This window comes from Oncorhynchus mykiss, chromosome 15, assembly GCF_013265735.2.
Source record: "Oncorhynchus mykiss isolate Arlee chromosome 15, USDA_OmykA_1.1, whole genome shotgun sequence".
Lineage (NCBI taxonomy): Eukaryota > Metazoa > Chordata > Actinopteri > Salmoniformes > Salmonidae > Oncorhynchus > Oncorhynchus mykiss.
The window spans coordinates 62,053,220-62,077,968 of record NC_048579.1 but is presented as its reverse complement, the minus strand read 5'-3'; the positions used below and the strand labels follow the sequence as shown (position 1 = coordinate 62,077,968).

At 42.4% G+C, this 24,749-nt stretch overlaps 2 protein-coding genes and 1 long non-coding RNA gene across 4 annotated transcripts; 1 reads left to right on the top strand and 2 right to left on the bottom strand.

Moving 5' to 3' along the window:
* Positions 1–643: 643 nt before the first annotated feature.
* LOC110490557 (differentially expressed in FDCP 6) lies at positions 644–16,370 on the bottom strand. Its single transcript, XM_021563979.2, has 12 exons — positions 16,181–16,370; positions 14,494–14,634; positions 12,931–13,119; positions 12,011–12,241; positions 11,709–11,855; positions 3,956–4,064; positions 3,454–3,665; positions 3,232–3,339; positions 2,856–3,022; positions 2,379–2,580; positions 1,990–2,080; positions 644–1,828 (listed from the first exon to the last, which is right to left on the bottom strand). The coding sequence occupies exons 1-12, from the start codon at positions 16,274–16,276 to the stop codon at positions 1,608–1,610; spliced, it is 1,914 nt and encodes a 637-aa protein (XP_021419654.2). The 5' UTR covers positions 16,277–16,370; the 3' UTR covers positions 644–1,607.
* LOC110490558 lies at positions 15,446–19,359 on the top strand. Its single transcript, XR_002468721.2, has 3 exons — positions 15,446–15,658; positions 16,734–16,813; positions 17,631–19,359. It is a non-coding gene; the product is annotated as an uncharacterized LOC110490558 (long non-coding RNA).
* Positions 19,360–21,976: 2,617 nt separating this feature from the next.
* Positions 21,977–24,749, bottom strand: LOC110490554 (angiopoietin-4). 2 transcript variants are annotated; one of them, XM_021563976.2, is made up of 7 exons: positions 24,690–24,749; positions 24,200–24,279; positions 24,078–24,105; positions 23,863–23,954; positions 23,552–23,669; positions 23,149–23,337; positions 21,977–22,928 (listed from the first exon to the last, which is right to left on the bottom strand). In XM_021563976.2, exons 2-7 carry the CDS (start codon positions 24,263–24,265, stop codon positions 22,603–22,605), a joined length of 819 nt encoding a protein of 272 aa, XP_021419651.2. In that variant the 5' UTR covers positions 24,266–24,279; positions 24,690–24,749; the 3' UTR covers positions 21,977–22,602. The 2 variants fall into 2 exon arrangements, with proteins under 2 accessions (XP_021419651.2, XP_036800805.1); XM_036944910.1 differs by having other exon boundaries at positions 24,200–24,281; positions 24,699–24,717.

Here is a 24,749-nt window from a genome sequence, read left to right as displayed (position 1 = left end):
ATAGCTCCTTGGTCATGTGACCTAGTGACTTCAAACAAGGTTCAGAATGTCCAGTCAGTGGGCCTACACCTTGCACACCCTTTAGTTTGTCCATTGTCATCTCACATGATTTTACATTAATTTTTCAAAATGTAAAATTTCAATGGCTCCTTGGTCATGTGACCTAGTGACTTCAAACATGGTGCAGAATGTACCCTTCTATATTGCACGCTCTTGTTTGTGTACTGTAAAATCACGCGGTGTAAAATTGACTAACTAAAGGGTGTGCAATGTGTAGGCTCACTGAGTGGACATTCTGAACCTTGTTTGAGTCAGGTAGATCACAATACCAATGAGCTATTGAAATGTATATGTAAAAACCTTTGTACTTTGTTTACGCTCTAACTAATTCAACTAGGAATACAAAATGCTGCTCACATTTCCACATGTTTCGTGAAAATAAGACCTGTGCAATGGTGTATGCAATTTTTTCAACATAATGACACTTATTTGTGGTTTGAAAGCTATTGAGGTTTGAAAGCGCGAATATCCATCGAATATCCAACTTGAGACTGTCTTTACCTCGGTATCGAAAAAACATCAACCACTCGATATTCTGTATGATGTGTGATACTCATGTACATATGTCACATATAGTAAGACATGTATTTAGATATATTTATTTTAAATATTAGTACATATGTTACATATATTAGGCATCGGTATGGGTATATGTAAGCCACAGACGTATTTTTCAAAAGGATTTAAGACATTATTTCAAAGAGATTGAATTTCAAAAATAAAAGTTGTGCTGAATATTAGGCCTAATTCAAAAGGGGACTGTACATATTTGCGTGTCCCGATTTTTCATGACATGACACTTTTCCTTTCCTGACAAAAAATGGCATACATGGGTTTATTAGACAGCCTTGTATCAAATGGAGAAGAGCAATCACGTTGTTCACACACTACATACTAGTACGCACATTTCTTTTGTACAGAAATTCAAACCTGTCGTTTATGCTTGGTATTCTATCATTTACAATGACTGTTGTCCCTTAGCAAGATGGAAATCTGAACAGTCAGTTGGTTGATGAGGTGTTTCTCAGTTCTTGAAGTAGTGTATAGGCTACTGGGTCCACCTGCCAAGAATCATAGTCCTCATCATTGGTCATGTTCATACGGAACGGAAGATTTTTTGTGAAGGAAGATACTAAAATTAGCATTCTTATTGCACAGGTAGCATCTCCTCGATCAATTTATTTCTTACAGATCCTACTAATCTCCTAGTCAGCACTACCATTGGTAGAGGTCAGGTTCCTCCCCGACTACGTTCCAGATCTTACAAAGCCTGGATTGGTATTTAACAGATCAGCTCAGCACCTCATATGATGTAGAAATCTGATGCCCGACTGCACAGTCGATGATGTAGCACGCAACCATTGATTGATGCAATGCAACACCTGCACATCTAGTCGGGCAGGAACTCGGCCAGACTGTTGACATGTAAAACAACTGGGAATGTTCGACATTGCAGCCAACAGTACAGACTACTGAATGACTGATCTGCAAAGATCCTTGCATCATAAATAACTACAATATTATTTGTAGATCAGTCAGTGAGTCAGTCACAATTTACCCATGACACATCGTGATCCCCCAGGCTCTGACAGGGTGATAGCTTCCACCTGTTCCTTTAGCCCTTTCTCTTCTGTAGCCGATTGGCTCTCAAGTATTTGCTGAGTTTCTTGATTGGCTCTTGGTTGGAGTTTAGCGATAAACTCACTGCTGGCTAACGCACCCTCCTGTTTGGGGCAGGTGATTTTCGCTGACAACGATGATAACTTGTCTAGCAAAAGATATGGCATACCATATTTAGTATATTTTATTGACTGTCCATCAAATATTATTTCTTATTGTAGTATTTTTTTTTATTGCAACACACACAGACAGAGAGACAGAGAGAGAGAGAGAGAGAGAGAGAGAGAGAGAGACATGGCAGAGCATTACCCCCAGGTGCGATGGGTTTCATTAGGCGGTTGAGCTGAACGTTCCAGTGTCGGACATGGTTGCTGGCTTTACGAAGCTTCTCCTGAACTTCCTACAGACCCAGAGAGAAGGAAACAAGGACATGAGAACATACTGCTAGTTACAAAGTTGATGTCAGTTGCACTTTGTTTTACCATCTATCATTTACTGTCTGTTATTGACTTACAGGTGCCCTATGCAACGATTCCACCTGCAAATAATCCTATAAAGCGTTTTCAATGTGGAAATTATGGCTGCCTTAAGTCCACTGTAGTTCCCAAATAAAAAGATCCTGAACATGGATCTTTATCCTGCTCTCCCCTCACCTCCTGCCACCTCTTCTCCTCCACCTCTCATCTCCTTGCTCTCACCTCCAGGTGCTGGTGACTCCTCTCTCGGGTCTCTCGGAGGCTCTGGAGCTCCTGGGAGGCATAGTGGAGGGCAGAGGGGGCCGGCCGCTTTTCCTTAGCTCCGTTTGGGGCCTCCTCCGTGGGGCTGAAGTGGCGGGATGCCTCCTGCTGCTCCTGGAGGAGCAGACACTGCCTGCTCTTCTCCTCCTCTGCCTGCAGTACCCTGGGAGACGAGAGGAAGGAGGACAATGGTAGAGACAGTAGAAAGGGAGACAATGATAGATAGGAGAGAGGTTGAGGGATATAAGGACACAGAAGACCATTCTAATGCAATAGACAGGGACGTTTGGTGATCTGATCCGTGACTTTAGTCTTGCAGCCGTGCCTGTGTGTGTGTGTGTGTGTGTGTGTGTGTGCGCGCATGTGTGTGCCTGACTATATCCTCCTCCATGTGGGCCAGTATCTCCGTGTTGAAATAAGTTTGTGTAGGTGTGTTACCCTTCTAGCTCCAGCCTGACTCTCTCCTCCTCCATGTGGGCCTGTATCTCTGTGTTGAGAGCAGCCTCCAGTTTCTGCTGGGTCAGCTCCAGCTCCTGGATCCGCTTCCTCTGCTGCTCGGCCTCCTTCTCCTTCTCTGCCATCTCAGCCTGCATGCTCTCCCGCAACTGGGGAACACACGCAGACAGGCAATCAGGCACAAATACATGTACACCGAATGCATTCACACACACACACACACACACACACACACACACACACACACACACACACACACACACACACACACACACACACACACACACACACACACACACACACACACACACACACACACACACACACACACACCTCATTCTTCAGTACATGATCTCACCTTCTCTGCCTCCTCTAGCTGTCTCTCCAACTCTCTCTGGACTTCCTTCTGTTGCTCCCTCTCTTTCTCCTCCTCCTCCCTACGCCGTGCCTCCACCTCTCGCTGGTGCTGTGGGACACAAATACATCCTACATGTCATGTTAGGTACTGTATACTATGTATGCATTACCCCCTCTTTCCCCCCACTCATCATTTCTCTCACTCTCTCTCCCTCCTGCTCACCTGAATAATACTCTCTATCTCCTGTCCTTGCCGTTCCTTTTCCCTCTCCAGATCTTGAATGGTAAGCTCTTCTGATTGGCTGCCGCGGCTGCTGCTGGCACTCAGGCTACGCTCCTGTTGACTGTGCTTGCGCTGGACCCGCCTCTTCAGCTTTAGTTCCTGGTGCAGGGAGGACTTGCGCTCACCCTGGAGACGGACGGCAGTCTGCAAGGCTGGGGAGAAAGAGGACACGGACACACACACACACACACACACACACACACACACACACACACACACACACACACACACACACACACACACACACACACACACACACACACACACACACACAGGAGAATCAGAAAAAAATGTTCTTTCCCTAATGCTTTTCAACCGAGGGGTCTCCCGCGTGCCAACCAAATGTTTTAACCATTAGGTTAACAGGATATCCTCTTGGTCCGGGGACGACAATTAGGCTTGTGTCTCAGGCAGGGCGTTACACTTGTTCACATCCCCTCACCTTGGGTCCATTCCACTCTCTGTCTCTGGTCGGCAGCACTCATCTCATAGGTCTTGCTGGTGGTCTTCACACAAAAGAGACAACGCTTCCCATCCCTGTCTGGAATAGCCTAAGACAAAGAGAGGACAACTGGTGGTTGACTACCAGGGTGACATTGACTTATCAAGACCCCAAGTTCCGCTCAGCTAATCCCAACCATAAATGATCAGCATTAGCATCAGGCTCGCAACAGGTAACCCTCATTGACTCTTGTTGTAATCCACATCCTAGTTCAAAATATAGGCCCAATGGTACAGATCTAGACAAGCTTGTATCTATACCAATTCAAGCTAACTCTATGGTATTTTCAAATAAGGGGTTACCAACTGAGCATAGTGTGCTGATATTAGACTGATATGAAATCCTGCAGCTGTGGTGTTGGACTGATTCATGTAAATGCCAGAAGTTTGATCTTGAACTCTGACCTCTCAAACCAATTTGGACACTCTGGTAATATCTGAAACCACAAAAATGGAAGAGGGAAACAGTAAGGAACTTGTCTGTCGGCCCTGCATTAAAGACCAAAAGTGATTAAATAAAATTCTGATAAATAAAAAAGTATACCAGTTTCATTTAAGGACCAAAAATGGACAGCTGTAACATATAGATTGCAAAATAGTTGGAAAGTGATTTTCGATATACCAATTCCATGGCACATGGTTTATGAACTGATACACAAAACGACGCCGGATTCAAAACTTAAAATTGTTCCATTTACATTATTATACAAAATTCTTGCAACCAATTACATTTTATATATACACTGCTCAAAAAAATAAAGAGAACACTAAAATAACACATCCTAGATCTGAATGAATGAAATATTCTTATTAACTACTTTTTTCTTTACATAGTTGAATGTGCTGACAACACAATCACACAAAAATTATCAATGGAAATCAAATGTATCAACCCATGGAGGTCTGGATTTGGAGTCACACACAAAATTAGTGGAAAAATCACACTACAGGCTGATCCAACTTTGATGTAATGTCCTTAAAACAAGTCAAAATGAGGCTCAGTAGTGTGTGTGGCCACATGCCCGTATGACCTCCCTACAACGCCTGGGCATGCTCCTGATGAGGTGGCGGATGGTCTCCTGAGGGATCTCCTCCCAGACCTGGACTAAAGCATCCGCCAACTCCTGGACAGTCTGTGGTGCAACGTGGCGTTGGTGGATGGAGCGAGACATGATGTCCCAGATGTGCTCAATTGGATTCAGGTCTGGGGAACGGGCGGGCCAGTCCATAGGATCAATGCCTTCCTCTTGCAGGAACTGCTGACACACTCCAGCCACATGAGGTCTAGCATTGTCTTGCATTAGGAGGAACCCAGGGCCAACCGCACCAGCATAACGTTCTCCAGTGCGTCTCCAGACTCTGTCACGTCTGTCACGTGCTCAGTGTGAACCTGCTTTCATCTGTGAAGAGCACAAGGCGCCAGTGGCAAATTTGCCAATCTTGGTGTTCTCTGTCAAATGCCAAACGTCCTGCACGGTGTTGGGCTGTAAGGACAACCCCCACCTGTGGACGTCTGGCCCTCATACCACCCTCATGGAGTCTGTTTCTGACCGTTTGAGCAGACACATGCACATTTGTGGCCTGCTGGAGGTCATTTTGCAGGGCTCTGGCAGTGCTCGTCCTGCTCCTCCTTGCACAAAGGTGGAGGTAGCGGTCCTGCTGCTGGGTTGTTGCCTTCCTACGGCCTCCTCCACGTCTCCTGATGTACTGGCCTGTCTTCTGGTAGTGCCTCCATGCTCTGGACACTACGCTGACAGACACAGCAAACCTTCTTGCCACAGCTCACATTGATGTGCCATCCTGCACTACCTGAGCCACTTGTGTAGGTTGTAGACTCCGTCTCATGCTACCACTAGAGTGAAAGCACCGCCAGCATTCAAAAGTGACCAAAACATCAGCCAGGAAGCATAGGAACTGAGAAGTGGTATGTGGTCACCACCTGTAGAACCACTCCTTTATTGGGGGTGTCTTGCTAATTGCCTATAATTTCCACCTGTTGTCTATTCCATTTGCACAACAGCATGTGAAATTTATTGTCAATCAGTGTTGCTTCCTAAGTGGACAGTTTGATTTCACAGAAGTGTGATTGACTTGGAGTTACATTGTGTTGTTTAACTGTTCCCTTTATTTTTTTGAGCAGTGTATATATGGGGGATAAAACCATCCCAGCTCTGCAGACTTTGCTGCAAAAAGACAGAATCATTAGATCATTTGTTTTGGTACTATCCATATGTAGCTTGTTTTTGGTCACAGGTCCAGGAAAGGTTAAAGAATTGCAACATTTACCTGGAGCTAACTCTGCAGATAGCACTGCTGAGTGACTTGAAAAGTCATAGACAATCAATAATATAATAATACTTTTAGCAAAAAAATATATATTTAATTTACAATCTGTAGAAACTTTGAAAATAGAAAGGTTCAGAACTTTTGTGAAACATCATAGCACAGTTGAAAAATGTATGGCAAAAACAAGATAACTAATGCAAAAATATACCTTGTCCGTAAAATGTATATAGGTTCAGGACTTTAGTGAAACAGCACAGTTAAAAATATATGGCAAATAGAAATCAAAACTGGATGGTATTCAGAGATAGATGGGAGGGGTTGAGGGAAACTTGGCTAAATAAGACTGGATACTGATGTGTCTCTGGCTGGTTATAATGTTTTGGATCTGACAGAGGAGTCGCCATATTTACAAAGGACAACTTAAATGTTTCTGTATCTCTCACTACCTCTGTCCCTATGCAATTTGAATGTCTAGTCCAAAATGTGAACCTTGGTAATAATGGCAGATTTACGCTAGGCCCTGGTGCACAACTGAGCAAGAAGACAAGTACAGTAGAGTATCTAGTTTGAGAAACAGACGCCTCACAAGTCTGCAACTGGCAGCTTCATCAAACAGTACCCGCAAAACACCAGTCTCAACGTCAACAGTGAATAGGCGACTCCGGGATGCTGGCCTTCTAGGCACAGAAGTTGGTTTCAATGCTGAACTACAGTCAGGTCATGACCCTGGTAAGGATAACAGGCATGCAGATGAGCATCCCAGAGACAGTTTCTGATAGTTTGTGCAGAAATTCTTCAGTTGTGCAATCCCACAGTTTCATCAAGTGTCTGGGTGGCTGGTCTCAGACGATCCCGCAGGTCAAGGTCCCCGGATGTGGAGGTCCTGGGCTGGCGTGGTTACATGTGGTCTGCGGTTGTGAGGCCGATTGGACGTATTGCCAATTTCTCTAAAACGTTGGAGGCGGCTTATGGTAGATACATAAACATTACATTATCTGGCAACAGCTCTAGTGGACATTCCTGCTGTCAGCATGCCAATTGCATGCTCCCTTAACTTGAGATATCTGTGGCATTGTGCGGTGTGACAAAACTGCACATTTCAGAGTGGCCTTTTATTGTCCTCAGCACAAGGTACACCTGTGTAATAATCATGCTGTTTAATCAGCTTCTTGATATGCCACACCAGTCAGGTGGATATTTTTGTTAAATATAGTATACCTTTTTTCAAGATGAGTGATGACAAGAGAATCATCCAGCCCTTTGGGTATCTCACTACATCCCCATATGCCATATCTTGAAATATGCAGACAGATTAACAGACATAGTGCTGTACCAGCAGCTACACTTGTCTAGATGATGTGCTATATTGTTTACACCATAAAAAAATCATTGTGATGCCTTATTTATTGACCTGTCAATAGTATTTGATACTGCTGACAATTTCTTACTTGTACAAAGGTTGTGTGAAATATGCTAGGTCAGGCATCTTGCAGTTGGTTCAATACTATCTAATGGACAGGACACAACTTGTACTGACGGTATCAAATCTAGCTTCTTCAATATTGTGAAAGGTTTACCGCAGGGGTCGATTTTTGGCCCTGTTCTCTTCAATATTTCTATAAATAATATTGGTCTCTCTGTTAAAACCTGTAACATTCATCTCTATGCGGATGATACAGTTATTTACTCCTGTTCCCCCTCTTAACAGCAGGCCATTCATAACCTTCAGCATGGTTTTGACTCCATTCAAAAATTGCTTACTGATCTTAAACTAGTGCTAAATGCTAATAAAACCAAGTTTATGTTGTTCTCCAGGTCTCGTAATATTAACTTTGAGGACCTACATATTTGCACATTGAAGGGAGCCCAAACTGAACAAGTCCTCCATTATAAATACTTGGGTGTTTGGATTGATGATAAGCAGCCTGTTAAAACACACATTGTGTCAACAAGAAAGTTGAAAATTAAGATGATTTCTATAAAAGAAACCAATCCTGCCTGACTTTGGAAAGTAGAAGGAAGATTGTTCAAGCAATGCTTCTCCCAGTACTTGATTATGGTGATGTAATCTACAGTCGTGGCCAAAAGTTTTGAGAATGACACAAATATTAATTTTCAAAGTTTGCTGCCTCAGTTTGTATAACGGCAATTTGCATATACTCCAGAATGTTATGAAGAGTGATCAGATTAATTGCAAAGTCCCCCTTTGCCATGCAAATGAACTGAATCCCCCCCAAAACATTTCCACTGCATTTCAGCCCTGCCACAAAAGGACCAGCTGACATCATGTCAGTGATTCTCTCGTTAACACAGGTGTGAGTGTTGACGAGGACAAGGCTGGAGATCACTCTGTCATGCTGATTGAGTTCAAATAACAGACTGGAAGCTTCAAAAGGAGGGTGGTGCTTGGAATCATTGTTCTTCCTCTGTCAGCCATGGTTAGCTGCAAGGAAACACTTGCCGTCATCATTGCTTTGCACAAAAAGGGCTTCACAGGCAAGGATATTGCTGCCAGTAAGATTGCACCTAAATCAACCATTTATCGGATCATCAAGAACTTCAAGGAGAGCGGTTCAATTGTTGTAAAGAAGGCTTCAGGGTGCCCAAGAAAGTCCATTAAGCGCCAGGACCGTCTCCTAAAGTTGATTCAGCTGCGGGATCGGGGCACCACCAGTACAGAGCTTGCTCAGAAATGGCAGAAGGCAGGTGTGAGTGCATCTGCATGCACAGTGAGGCGAAGACTTTTGGAGGATGGCCTGGTGTCAAGAAGGAGCAGCACAGAAGCCACTTCTCTCCAGGAAAAACATCAGGGACAGACTGATATTCTGCAAAAGATACAGGGATTGGACTGCTGAGGACTGGGGTAAAGTCATTTTCTCTGATCAATCCCCTTTCCGATTGTTTGGGGCATCTGGAAAAAAGCTTGTCCGGAGAAGACAAGGTGAGCGCTACCATCAGTCCTGTGTCATGCCAACAGTAAAGCATCCTGAGACCATTCATGTGTGGGGTTGCTTCTCAGCTAAGGGAGTGGGCTCGCTCACAATTCTGCCTAAGAACACAGCCATGAATAAAGAACGGCACCAACACATCCTCCGAGAGCAACTTCTCCCAACCATCCAGGAACAGTTTGGTGACAAACAATGCCTTTTCCAGCATGATGGAGCACCTTGTCATAAGGCAAAAGTGATACAGGAACTCCCCAGACCTTAATCCCACAAACAAAAACCCACAAATTCAGACAAACTCCAAGCATTGATTATGCAAGAATGGGCTGCCATCAGTCAGGATGTGGCCCAGAAGTTAATTGACAGCATGCCAGGACGGATTGCAGAGGTCTTGAAAAAGAAGGGTCAACACTGAAAATAATGACTCTTTGCATCAACTTCATGTAATTGTCAATAAAAGCCTTTGACACTTATGAAATGCTTGTAATTATACTTCAGTATTCCATAGTAACATCTGACAAAAATATCTAAACACACTGAAGCAGCAAAATTTGTGGAAATTAATATTTGTGTCATTCTCAAAACTCTTGGCCAAGGCTGTACTTGCATGTGGCAGCCTCTGCTTTAAAACCTTTAGATTCAAACTAGCATTCAGCACTCATTTTTATCACTGGGGACAATGTTCCGTACACATCACTGCATTTTGTATAGTTCCGTTGGCTGGGAGTCTCTAACTACCAGAAGGGTCCAGCACTGGCTACTTTTTGTACATAAAGCGGTTCTTCAGGGACTCCCCCCAACTACATCAGCTCACGTATTAACTGAAGATCCAGCCATTTTCAGACCCGCTCTCTGGACCGACTGCTTCTGGAGGTCCAGCTCATGGAATGGCCTTCAGGTCACCTTGAAATTACACTCACTGCTCTCCACTGGACAGCTTAGATGGAGTTTAAGGGAGGTGATGTGAGAGTTGTGTTTGTTTTGATTAATCCTGCTTTATTTATTGTATTGATATTATTTATTGTATGTTCACAGGGATCTAGAAGAAAAAGAAACGCACACCTATTTAGGCCAGGTGCTATGTTCACAGGGATCCCTTGTAAATTAGACCCTGGTCTCAATGGTGACCCACCCTGTAGAAATAAAAGTTGAATTAAAAAAAAAACTAAACATGACCAAAAGTATGTGGACACCTGCTCGTCGAACATCTCATTGCAAAACCACAGGCATTACTATGGATTTGGTCGCCCCTTTGCTGCTATAACAGCCTCCACTCTTCTAAGGAAGGCTTTCCACTAGATGTTGGAACATTGCTGCAGGGACTTGCTTCCATTCAGCCAGAAGAGCATTAGTGAGGTCGGGCACTGATGTTGGGCAAATAGGCCTGGCTCGCAGTTGGCGTTCCAATTCATCACAAAGGTGCGATGGGCTTGAGGTCAGGGCTTTGTGCAGGCAAGTCAAGTTATTCCACATCGATTTTGACAAACCATTTCTGTATGGACCTGGCTTTGTGCACAGCGTCATCATCATGCTGAAACATGAAAAGGGCCTTCCCCAAACTCTTGCCACAAAGTTCAAAGCACAGAATCGTCTAGAATGTCATTGAATGCTGCAGCGTTAAGATTTCCATTCACTGGAACAAAGAGGCCTAGCCCGAACCGTGAAAAATGACCCCAGACCATTATTCCCCCTCCACCTAACTTTACAGTTGGCACTATGCATTTGGGTATGTAGCGTTCTCCCAGATGTCTGTCAGACTACCAGATGGTGAAGTATAATTAATCACTCCAGAGACCGCGTTTCCACTGCTCCAGAGTCCAGTGACGGCGAGCTTTACACCACTCCAGCTGACCCCTGACATTGCGCGTGGCGATCTTAGGCTTGTGTGTGGCTGCCCGGCCATGGAAACCCATTTCATGAAGCTCCAGACGAACACTTATTTTGCTGACGTTGCTTCCAGAGGCAGTTTAGAACTCGGTAGTGAGTGTTGCAACTGAGGACAGACGATTTTTTGCACCTAACGGTCCCGTTCTGTGAACTTGTGTGGCCTACCACTTTGCAGCTGAGCTGTTGTTGCTCCTAGACGTTTCCACTTCACAATAACAGCACTTACAGTTAACCGGGGCAGCTCTAGCAGGGCAGAAATTTGACAAACTGACTTGTGCCAAGTTGAATGTCACTGAGCACTTCAGTAAGACCATTCCACTGCCAATGTTTGTGTATGGAGGTTGCATGGCTGTGTGCTGGATTTTATACACTGGTCAGCAACGGGTGTGACTGAACTAGCCAAATCCACTCATTTGAAGGGGTGTCCACATACTTTTGTATATATAGTGTACTTCTCAGTCTCAGGTACACAGTAGCGATTCACTCAGCCATTAGCAAAAAAAATTAAATTATCCTAGCCAAGATTTTTTCTACCGGTTTTGTGGATTGAAAGATGAACCAGAATAACAAGATTACCTCCACAACACAATACTGGTCCAATAGAATCTCTCCCTTCTTGTCTTTCAGGTCCTCGCTGGTGTAGTAGGCCATGAAGGATGGCCTGAGTACAAACCAACGCTCCATCCAGTTCCTGCGCACATGTCCCTTTTTCCACATGTAACCCTGCGAGAGAGAGAGAGACAGACAGAGAGAGAGGGAGAGAGATGGATCGATCATTGTCCCTGTAATGTGAATTTCATTCAACGCAAACACACATAAAAACAGCCCACACACACAGCCCCACCCGGAGCCACATCCATATAGTCCCACCAACTCACCCTCTTGAGGACATTGTGGTACATCTCCAAGAAGACCTGGTCCAGAGCCAGACTGAAGGCACCCGCATTGCTGACCCTCAGCAGCCTCCCGGCGCCCATGTGATTCAGGAACACCCACACCGACATGCCCTCCTCCTGGACAGAGGCATCCTGGGATAGCAGGTCCTCCAGGGGCTTGCCGTCCCACTCCTGGTTCATCGCAGTGGAGATTTTCTTCATCAGGTACTCCACCTGCGTGTGTGTGTGTGTGTGTGTGTGTGTGTGTTACAAGTCAGAAAATATCTTTATCCTTCTATGGGTGAATTTGCTGGGACCCATATTCAGAAAGTGATCTAGTAAAGGGATAATGCTGTGGTCAGCAAGTTGCAACACATCTTCATAAAGCCTGCAGATGTTATCAACAGGAAACCAAACCTCCCTCATATTGGTTTATTCTACTCTGACTTCCTGCTTAGTGGGAGGAAAACAGGAAGTAAGGACCTAGAGTAGAGATATTTTAGCAAATGCACAGGAGGATGGTGGTACCATAATTAGGGAGGACGGGCTCGTTTCAACCATTATTATGAGCCGTCCTCCCCTCAGCAGCCTCCACTGAGCAAGGGGCTAATCGATAAACATACAGTTTGTATACTGCAAGCATCAAAGCACACTATGTCGTCAAAATGGCCACTGGACTGCATAACTACGACTATTCTCTTACTGTTTATATACAGTACTGTATGTGTCTATTAACCCTCTATTCTCCCTCCATCTTCAGCTCTCCTCCTTTCCCACTGCTCTCTCCCTCTTTTTCAGATGAACTATTTCCTCCCTACCTGTACATCTCTTTTCTCTCTGAAAGATACTATCTGGCTTTATATTTAAATGTGTCAATGGAGGTCAGTCTCTCCCTGGTCCCCTCATCCCGCCAACCCCCTCACCTCTTGGGGAATCATGATGAGTGGGTAGTGGTCCTCCGACAGCAGGTTGAAGAGACAGAAAAGTTTGAAGCAGTCTCTCAGGGAGCACAGCAGCCCCCCCTGGCCGCTGCTAGGTCTGTAGTTTTTCTTCATGGTCATCATCCAGCACAGGTCGTCAAACGTCTCCTTGTCGTATGCACCCTCTTTGACCTGGGTGCAGCACACCAGGGGTTAATTTGTTCATTAGTACTGGTAAAGAGTTTTAGATGTTAAACGAATAGTTCACCCAAATGACTAAATTACATATTGGTTTCAAAACCCTGTAAGCAGTCTATGGACAAGGTAAGACAGCAATGCATGCTTCGGTTTTGCTCACAGGTTAAGGAAACCAATATGTAATTTTGGGTGAACTAAGATCAAGTGCAATGCAATTCATCTCCTGAATGGACTGGAATTCACTAATCTCAATGTGAAAATCCTCAATTGGGTATGATGGGTTGGTTACCTTGGCCAGTATGTATTTGTTGAGGTAGTTTACCTTGGCCAGTATGTATTTGTTGAGGTAGTTTACCTTGGCCAGTATGTATTTGTTGAGATAGTTTACCTTGGCCAGTATGTATTTGTTGAGGTAGTTTACCTTGGCCAGAATGTATTTGTTGAGGTAGTTTACCTTGGCCAGTATGTATTTGTTGAGGTAGTTTACCTTGGCCAGTATGTATTTGTTGAGGTAGTTTACCTTGGCCAGTATGTATTTGTTGAGGTAGTTTACCTTGGCCAGTATGTATTTGTTGAGGTAATTTACCTTGGCCAGTATGTATTTGTTGAGGTAGTTTACCTTGGCCAGTATGTATTTGTTGAGGTAGCCAGTATGTATTTGTTGAGGTAGTTTACCTTGGCCAGTATGTATTTGTTGAGACAGTTTACCTTGGCCAGTATGTATTTGTTGAGACAGTTTACCTTGGCCAGTATGTATTTGTTGAGGTAGTTTACCTTGGCCAGTATGTATTTGTTGAGGTAGTTTACTTTGGCCAGTATGTATTTGTTGAGGTAATTTACCTTGGCCAGTATGTATTTGTTGAGGTAGTTTACCTTGGCCAGTATGTATTTGTTGAGGTAGTTTACCTTGGCCAGTATGTATTTGTTGAGGTAGTTTACCTTGGCCAGTATGTATTTGTTGAGGTAGTTTACCTTGGCCAGTATGTATTTGTTGAGGTAGTTTACCTTGGCCAGTATGTATTTGTTGAGGTAGTTTACTTTGGCCAGTATGTATTTGTTGAGGTAGTTTACCTTGGCCAGTATGTATTTGTTGAGGTAGTTTACCTTGGCCAGTATGTATTTGTTGAGGTAATTTACCTTGGCCAGTATGTATTTGTTGAGGTAGTTTACCTTGGCCAGTATGTATTTGTTGAGGTAGTTTACCTTGGCCAGTATGTATTTGTTGAGGTAGTTTACCTTGGCCAGTATGTATTTGTTGAGGTAGTTTACCTTGGCCAGTATGTATTTGTTGAGGTAGTTTACTTTGGCCAGTATGTATTTGTTGAGGTAGTTTACCTTGGCCAGTATGTATTTGTTGAGGTAGTTTACCTTGGCCAGTATGTATTTGTTGAGGTAGGGCATGTAGCCATGTTTTGACACCGGTCCATCGTCATCGTCTTGGAAGTGTTCCTCCAGTGCTACGGGGTCGTGAGGGATGTTCAACACCGTGTACAGGTTGTGGGAGAGAACCTGCGACATGCGCACACACACACACACACACACACACACACACAGAGAAAAATGAAGAAAATGCCTGTCAAAGGGAGATTCTCAATTGGTTCGCTCAACTGCTCTGTCCTCAGTTTTCCTCACCTAGGGCTCCTTTTGAAAAAGCTCAACGGTAACCGAGGAGAAGAAATGTGGAAACAATACGTTTGAATTAAATTAGACTCTCCTTCTTCACTCGCTCGTCATCATGTAAATGACATTTCCAGGGATAGAATCCCAAATTAAATGTGTAAAGTATTCAAAAAACACACGTAGCTAGTTGTGCTAGATAATTTATAGATAATATGTAGCATATAGTTTTTAAATGTGCATACTTATCTCCAAGTAAACAACAGCTGATTTAAAAGGGGGTGTGGCGGATTTCAAAACTCTTCTGCGAAGGATACTGCTTCTTCGGTGGGAGGACGTTATCGAGGGTGCGAGGACACTCCTCCATTTGAAACTAATTGACACTATCCTCGACCACTCTACAACTTAGCAGTTTCCGGGTCACCAAGGAGAGAGGACGGAGGATTCGAGGAGAGGATAATCTCCCAAAAATGACCCTTTAAATGTATTATGTTACTGTCAATATTACATCTGCCATTCCTATATTTATATACACTATGTAAGTGGTTACTGAAATAGTTCACAACATCACAAATCATATGAATCATACAGAGGTCAATGATAAAAACCAAAGCAAGCAGTGTAAACAACATGGCAGGCCTCTGTTGACTTACTTACACACACACACACACACACACACAGCCCCCTCGGTGTGAGCATGTCTGGACACCTGCCTGCTATTTCCTGGGATTCTCACCAAAGGGAGAACACAACTTGTTTGAACTCGACAGGCCAGAGACTGAGTGAAGGGGAAGATGACTGAACACACAGCACCGTCTGTTTCTGTTGTACAGTAAACTCTGATATGTTGTCATGTGTACAAGTTGACTGCAGTAAAGGGAGAGGGCCAGTCCTGGACTTTGAAAAGAGGGCATAGGTGACTATCGACCGACTTTAATGCTCCCATTTCTGTGTGTAGGCTGCCGCTGTTGTGACTACTCACTGAAAGAGGGTTTCATGAATACACACTCATGGAGGGTGTATCCATGTATTAAAGTCACCAATGTATCCAAACTGTGTGCCAGTGAGAATGTTTTCATCTGCATGTTTCTCATAATGAGCAGTATTCCTGCATGATCCATGCAAATTATTATTTTTACTGGTGGACTGTTTACTTTCTAAATGGTATACATCCCTAGATTAACGCTGAATAATGTATTATAGCCAATATATAACAACTTGTAAGAGGCTAACAATGTATTTTAAGGCTATCTTGATCAGCTCTTCAAACCTCAAAACGTTTGTTTATAAGGTTATCTAAAAAAACGATTATGTGGATATTATTATGTGAATTGTAGACTATGAGTAACATGCTGGCGCCAGAGGCACAGAAGCAATTCAACACCCATTTCCTGATTATAAAGTTCAGCACTTGGAAATATTACACTTCAAATCTAACCTTCAGCTGGGATTTCGACACTTTGCCACATTTCTCCATGTCCAGCGATGTGAACGCGTACCAGATGGACTTGAGTAGTTCGGATTGCAGTTCCATTGTGGAGACAGACGTCTTTGCGTCTACATTCCGAATTCCGGAGTGGCGCACAGCAGTGATCAGTATTGCAAACTGAAGTGGAAGCACTTAACGAGAAGGCGAACAGGACACGTTAAGAAAAGGGGTGGAGAAGAAAGGAACAATTATGTAACAAAAGTAAAATACTATATGCATATAATATTATATTTATAATCAAAATAAATACTTAATAAAAATGTATAAACCACAATATAATATCAATATTTCACTTTTCATATTTGGATTCATATAGGGTACTAATAGCCTACCTTATAAACCTATAATTATGTTTTAGGTCACTCAAAGTTAAAATTTGAATGACTTTGAAAAACTGGCATCCTTGTAAATTACTGACCTCTCTCTTTCAAATGGGTGGTGGTAAATTAACCCCAGATCTTGGTTGATGTCACTGATATACATACGTCTTTCTTTTTCCCAGCGCAGTTAAGACAAAACCACGTCCGTTATTCAGAGAGGCGTTCTACTACGCTCCCAGCGCAGAGACAGTGACCTTCCAAGGTAAGGATGGAAAGTGTAATTTAACAATTGCCTGCCTACCGTAATGCAGGCCTATTATTATCATATTTGGTAACATTTGCCCATGTATTTATTTTCAGAGTTTCAATGAGTTGTAAACATGTTTCAGAGAACTCTGCTGAATTCCCTCAATTGAAGGTCAGCTAAGTTAACCTAGGCTACTTAACGTTACTAGTTCGGTCTATTATCAGGTCAAACCATATGTTTATTATTCATAATTTCTCAAATATGTATTAGCAAATCATTCAGTCTTAGAGCGTCAAGGGACGTTAATGGCTAGTTTGGTCCACCACATTATGCTATTATATTTTTCAATCTTGAAATACAAGGGCAAATGTTATTAATCAGTGACTGAAATTTCACGCTTCGTGATATTAATTTCCGGACTTGGAGAGCGCTCAAGTCTTTGTAGAATGCCCCGTTATTCAGAAAAACGGTGCGTGGTTTTGGCTTAACTGCGTTGGGGAAAAGAAAGATGCAGTTGGCGTTATCACCCACCACGCTTACATCCCCCAGCAGCCACTCAGGGTTTGAGTCACACTCTCACACATCCACAAACTCACAAGTCGTTTCCTTAAAAGTAAGCGAGTGACTCTGTAGACAGGTCCGGATTTATGAGCGGGCCTTAGGAGAGTAGACGGTCTGTCCCAACCACTTTTCTCTCTCCTATTTGAGTAACATTAACAGATTGATAATAACAATTGTTCGTTTTGAGTTCAAGTACGAAAATCTAACTGAGTTAGTGGATTTCAAATTGCTGACCTAAGATCTACTCTCCTTGACTTTGTTGTATTTCTAGAACCTTATAAAGAGGTCTTCCACCGACCGCCAAAACATCTATTCTAAGAACAATGGAAACCTGACGTATCCATTACAACCGACGTTATCAGGAGCCGCAGATAGAGCTAGAGCTACAACCATGAAAGACATTGTGACTTCTGGGGAAGTAACCAGAGATTCTCTGATGAACTGACTCTCCAGCAGACGGACCGACAATTCCAACAGAGAAGACAACAACGATGTCACGACTCCTACCGAAGGTGGCTTCCCTTCGTGTTCGGGTGGCGCGGCGGTCGTCGTCACCGGCCTACTAGCTGCCTCTAACCTTTTCCCCCCTTGTCTGTTTATTAGTTACACCTGTGTTTAGTTAGATTGATTGGTTGGACTTTATTATCCAGCCGGCCCACCTGCTGGGTGTGCAGGATTGTTTGCAGTGTACTGTTGTGCACGACTGTATGTCACGGTTGTCCGTGTATGTGTTTTGCTCTACTGTTTAGTTCCCCGTGTTTTGGCGCATTTGTTTGGGTTGGCGTCGTTTTCACCGGTGTGGTGTAAAGTATGGCTACCCTGAACTTTCTGTTTCCTGCGCCTGACTCTTTCCTCCACTACACCCCGGGCATTACAAACGACATATGGGCGTAAATATGTTGATTGCAATTATTCCCGAATGAGTGAAAGTTCATGTGCAAAGGATTAGCATTTCAATGAATATAATTATCCACTGTGTGTAGTGATCAATTTAGCCTTTGCCGCTCCTTTATCAGTCCACACCCCCTTTTCTTTGTATACCAAGCAGTCATATCGGTTTAGTCCACTTGGTGATCTTCCCTATCATTGTTAGTAACCAATATCTACTGTTTGTTTGGTATGCATTTCTTTGATTATTTAGTTAGTTAGTAAATACATGATTAAGCCAATTGGTGTATGGATGATTCATAGTTTAGGCTGGGTTTGGTCAGATAATTAAGAATTTACGACATTTGGAAAGAATAATTCATTAATAGAAGACTAATTTAGTTATATTTGGAAAATTATAACTTTGTAATCTGAAGATTTTCCGTGATGCCCCAACTTCCTAGTTAATTCAATTGACATGATTAGTTTAATCACGTAATAATTAGAGAATTGATTTGATAAAATAACAGTCTGCACATTTAATGATAGCCAGAGACACGACACCAGTAGGCCAAGTAAATGTACCGTTAATCCTGTGTCATTTACATTCATTTCTGTTAATGCATGTATTAACCATAGTCAATTACCGTTCTCATTATGTTGTTTACGGTGTTGAGTTCACAACTATTGAATTTTTTGGGGTTAATTTCATAACAATTACAAGTTTTGTAAAATATTTGTTCATTGCCTTTTGTTTGGAGTGCAATGAGCATGTTCTCTGTCCTGATACAGTCGAGGGAGCGTGCGCCTGAGCACGCACAGAAGTCAACAGTTTACAGTGGCTTCCTCTCTCCTCGTTTTCTAGCCCTCATCTGCTCTTAGAAAAGATAACAGGATTGTATTGTAGGGGTGCCATGTGGCTCAGTTGGCAGAGCATGGTGCTTGCAACACAAGGGTTGTGGGTTTGATACCCATGTGGGACCAGTACAAAAAAAGTAAGAAGAATGCCATAAAATGGACCAAACATTTTAATGTAAAAAAATAATGTATTCACTAAGTGTATTCATTCAATTTGTCCAATGAGAAACACTGTTTTACAGTTTTTATAACTGTTACTGGTACCCACAGATATCCTATCAAATTACAATATATCTACAAATTCATTGTTTTATACAATATTTTACCATATTTGATCTGTTTCTAGAATTACAACTTTTCTTTACCAATATGGATGATTCTGTTAGAATCTCATTGGCTTTCTAATAATTCTGTATGTAATTTTATGCTGCTACCAGAACCACTGATCATAGTAGTTCGTAAACCATGAAAAGGAATCTCCAGCTGCACATAGCTTCATAACCTCCACAGCGAATTTACCACTTGACTGAGTTAGCAATTACACAAACTTTCATATCAACAGATAACAACATATTCAAAAGATAAAGTCTAACTAAATGTTGGTCTTCTCACAAAGTCGACAGGAGTGCTATCTGAAGGGCTGAGCTGGTGTCAGGGCAATGAATGTGATACACTTAGAAGACAGAGTTTCAGGCTACACCCTTAAAGACTGGGAGGAAAAAGGTAAGCACCCCCACCTGTTTTTATCTGAAGATCGTTATAAAGACACATTCCGCAGCTTTTCCTTCTCTTTTGGACTACAATCATGGGTCGTATTCACTAGAACAAGAAGGAAGCAAACGGGCCAAAACAGAGCTGTCTGAATTTGTCCAACATGCTATACAAGTGATGCGTTGTTTTCGATGAAGTAGCCTTGTCGTTTGTTTTGAATGGTCTTCAGGGCTAAAACTTTATAACAGACATCTGGCCATCCACCAACACAAATATAATTATATATACAGTACCACTCAAACATTTGGACCACCTACTCATTCAGGGGTTTTTCTTTATTTGCACTATTTTCTACATTGTAAAATAATAATGAAGACATGAAAACTATAAAATAAACACGTGGAATCATGTAGTAACCAAAAAAGTGTTGGGTTAAATAAATCTAAATGTATTTTATATGTTAGATTCTTCAAAGTAGCCACCCTTTGCCTTGATGACAGCTTTGCACAATCTTGGCATTCTGTCAACCAGCTTGACCTGGAATGCTTTTCAAACAGTCTTGAAGGAGTTCCCACGTAGGCTGAGCACATGTTGGCTGCTTTTCCCATACTCTGCAGTCCAAATAATCCAAAACCATCTCAATTGGGTTGAGGTTGGGTGATTGTGGAGACCAGGTCATCTTATGCAGCACTCCATTACTCTCCTTCTTGGTCAAATAGCCCTTACACAGCCTGGAGGTGTGTTGGGTCATTGTCCCGTTGAAAAACAAAATATAATCCCACTAAGCGCAAACCAGATGGGATGGCGTATCACTGCAGAATGCTGTTATAGCCATTCTGGATAAATGGGTATTGAATTCTAAATAAATCACAGACATTGTCACCAGCAAAGCACCCCCACACCCTCACACCTCCCCCTCCATGCTTCACGTTGGGAACCACACATGCAGAGACAATATTTTACCATATTCTGCGTCTCACAAAGATACGGCGGTTGGAAACAAAAATTTCAAATTTGGACTCATCACACCAAAGGACAGATTTGTAACTGTCTATTGTCTATTGCTTGTGTTTCTTGTCCCAAGCATGTCTCTTGGTTTCTTTGCAGCAAAAAAGAACAAATTCTTATTTACAATGATGGCCTACCAAAAGGTAAAAGGCCTGGGATTAAAAATATATATTTAAAATCTAAATGTAGGACAAAACACATCACGACAAGAGAGACAACAAAACGCTACATAAATAGAGACCTAAGACAACAACATAGCAAGGCAGCAACACATGACAACGCAGCATGGTAGCAACACAACATGACAACAACATGGTAGCAACACAACGTGGTAGCAGCACAAAACATGGTACAAACAATATTGGGCACAGACAACAGCACAAACGGGAAGAAGATAGAGACAACTTTTGCGACTGCATTTGAAGAAACTTTAAAAGTTCTTGACATTTTCCGGATTAACTGATCTTCATGTCTTAAAGTAATGATGGACTGTCGTTTCTCTTTGCTTATTTGAGCTGTTCTTGCCATAAAATGGACTTGGTCTTTTACCAAAATAGGGCTATCTTCTGTATACCACCCCTACCTTGTCACAACACAACATTTTCTGTGGATCACATCTTTATACAGCATTTGTCGTCCATGTTGTTTTTAGATACAGGCAGAGATCACCAAGACAGATGGAGGTGCATCTGTGCGATGGAAGGAGCAGCCAGATGGCAAAGTCTTCCAGAAGAGAGAGAAAGAGGAGAGAAAGAAGGAAGGTAAGTCAAAAGACATGACCACTTGAGAATGTTCGATGTCCGTTACTCCATTTAGTCCTCATTCTGGGTTATTCTGGGTTAATACCTCAATATAATACGTCACAATAAAAATAGTTGTTACATGTTACAATACCTCTTTGTGTATGCGTGTGTGTGCGCGTGCATAATTATCTCTTCAGGACACTGTGTAAAGAAATCACATGTATGCTGAGTGAGACTCCTACAGGTGACAAAGTGGGTTGCATTTATTTGAAACAGAAATTAAATTGTTGATGAAGACTTTCTTCTAATTGTTCTGCTTTATCTGAAATGTCACGTCATGTTCAAAGAGTTGTGGTAGGCACAACAGGGTATGCTGATTTGTTCATCATAATCTGTTCATCAAAGTTGAAGTCTTCATTCTTTTTATGCTTTATTTAACCATGATCAGTCACATTGAGATCTCTTTTTCAAGTGAGCCCCGGGATTAATGTAGCAATGTGTAACAAAGCTAAATATCCCGATTCAATCAAAGCTAGAAACCAGGCTTCTAGGGTAGGAGAACAACAACCTATTTATTCTATGATGAGAAACCATGAATGATTTAATATGCAATGAGTACAACTTTTTATTTCACTTTAAACACAGAGCTTTGAATGTGTGAGTTCAATCATGTTTACAGGGCAAAATAATGGTGTCTGAATTTGGGCAAAGTATGTATGGGCTAAGTGTGTGCTAAACAAATATTCTAAAGATAATTATATTTGAAAACGCATACAATATCAACATTCTAGACTACAAGTTATGTCAAACTATTTAAACTGTTCACATTAGATATGCAGATTTGTGGCAGTGCAACAAATAAAACTTATCTTCACTGAAAACATGGTGACTGTGACCATGTTGTGCTTATAGACCTTTTAACTGGTCAACTGTTTTTATTTTATTTTAGTAAGTTAAAGATAATAGTTTCAGTATAGTTTTGTTTGTCAAACCTTGCCTTGTTAATAGTTTTATTTCAGTTTATTAAATTGTTTTTTTTAATGATTCGTTTTCGTGTTAGTTTGCTGTAATAATCTTCTTCCACGCAGACTTGATCATCATGCGGCTGGCTCGGGCCGAGTATGGAGCAGGTCCTTTCCAGGTCTCCCAGTGGAGGCCGGAGGCCCAGCCGATGTGTTCGCCGGCGGGGTGCCAGTCTCCGTTCAGGCTGGCAGAGCCACAGCGGCTGTACCACCACCCTCCTCCTCCCTCCGAGAAGCTGCACTTGTCCACGGCGATGTCGCCAAAGATGCAGGGTGAACAGCCGTCATTGTCCTTGTCGGTTGTGCTGAAGCCAAAGCCGTTCTGGTCAATGCCTGTGTATTTCCCACGGATGGCATCACCTACGGAGAGACAGGGAGGGATGAAGAGAGAATACTGCAGTTCTACTTCACTCTTGATTGTATTGACTTCCAAAGCATACACCATTTAAGAATATCAACCCAGCATACATATCATATGACATATGTGTGATGTGTAGCTGCCACCAAATGTGAAATAACTAGAACACTGAAGTAAATAATATGACCCCTGTCACCTTAGGCTGTTGAAATTAACTGTTACCTGCGTTGCCCTTGTAGGCTCCAACGTTCAGCTGGTAGCTCTCCTTCTCCGTGCCCAGACGGAAGTCACTGTACTCAGCGAAGGCAGTGCCCCCTTCAAAGTCCCACAGGTTGACACGCATAGTCGAACTCCGCCCCCTGCCCCCCTTGGTTAGAGCAAACAGCTTACTCAGACCCAGCCAGTGGTCCTCTAGGAAACAACAGGAAAGAGAACTGAATTGAGAAGTGAAAAACATACTTAAAGTAAATGCACTGCATTATGGGGATAATTTGACTTAGAAGTAAACATGAGCATTATCGAGAAAAATGTATTTCAATTAGTCTAACAATGGCTCAGCAAACTACACAGTTCTCAGTATCCGTTGCTGGTGGAATATGTGGTGTTTAGAGGGACCCTTCCTTACTCTGTAAACTCCCAAAGCCTTGTTCGTATTCAGCCCACGTCTTGTTGAAAAGAACCTCTGCCCCAGTGCGCATTTGAAAGACTGTCCAGCCTCCGTCCGCCAGCATCTCACAATACACCTGTATACAATGTAAATATACTTTTGAATCAACAAATTGTTTTGTTGGAACCCTGTGGAATTCCAGTAACTCTGGCAAGCCTGGCGACACCTTCAACATTCCATAGCTAAGCTTTACTTCCCCTGTGTGGCTGTGTAACCAAATGACAACTGTAGATATAGTACCTGGCCTATAAATTTAGATGTTTCCATACCATAAAGGGGGATGTGACTCCTGCAGGCTGAATGACATACACTCCACTGGTGGCTCGAGGGGAGAGAGTTTTGATCTGTGTGCAATCAGTCCCTGAAATTAGCAAAAACACATGCACATACACAATAACACATTGAAAAGGACAGGGGTCAGAGGTTAAGAATGGTTGTCTCTTGTGTTTACAATGTAAGTTAAACAAAGAAAACAAACACTTACCTCGAACAACTAAAGGTGTTTTCTGTTCCTGTACAAAATCAGCAGATAAGTAATGGTTACTCCCATGTTTAAAGGAATAACACGTCTCTCTGTTTTTCAGTGCTGACTGACTGTATATTTACCTGAGTCTGGTCAGTGAGGCAGATGAGACAGACCACCAGTCCACAAAAGAATATCCTATTCCACATTTTGTCACAATTTTCTGAGAGAGAGATAAAGCGATCAACATTGTCAGCTTTTTTCTTTTTATGGGTGGCATTGATATTACATATTGCAATTCTTTAACATTTTAATCCCACCAAAATTATTTTTTTAAACTGAAAAGGAAATGTCTAATTCATCTCAAATCTGAGCAAACTAGTGGAAAATATCACAACATTATCACAGAGAACATGAAACCTCACCATTCCCTCTCCACTCACAACACAGTGGTCACCATACATGTAAAGTTGAAATTCAGTTTGACCAAATAAGGGAAATGGAACAGTTATAGTATATGCTTTTTGTTATGCTGCCATCATTAGACATTTCACACAGGATACATATTATGTAAGTTATTAAAGTCACAATTTTGAAACATGCATGTGTGTGATTTGTGAAGAGAAAACCTACCTTGTCCCGTGTATTCCTTTACGGTCTATGGTCTACTCCCAGTCAGTTTAAAGGTTATTC

Bases quoted from the DNA above. Each gene is read 5' to 3' on its own strand.
- LOC110490554 (XM_021563976.2), bottom strand. From the start codon at position 24,265: ATGTGGAATAGGATATTCTTTTGTGGACTGGTGGTCTGTCTCATCTGC. The intron at 24,106-24,199 runs GTAAATATACAG...GATTTTGTACAG, and splicing joins GCCTCACTGACCAGACTCAG to GAACAGAAAACACCTTTAGT. The intron at 22,929-23,148 runs GTAACAGTTAAT...GTCTCTCCGTAG, and splicing joins AGCCTACAAGGGCAACGCAG to GTGATGCCATCCGTGGGAAA.
- LOC110490557 (XM_021563979.2), bottom strand. From the start codon at position 16,276: ATGGAACTGCAATCCGAACTACTCAAGTCCATCTGGTACGCGTTCACA. The intron at 13,120-14,493 runs GTAAACTACCTC...TGCTGCACCCAG, and splicing joins ACAAATACATACTGGCCAAG to GTCAAAGAGGGTGCATACGA. The intron at 2,581-2,855 runs GTAACACACCTA...CTCGTCTCCCAG, and splicing joins GTCAGGCTGGAGCTAGAAGG to GGTACTGCAGGCAGAGGAGG.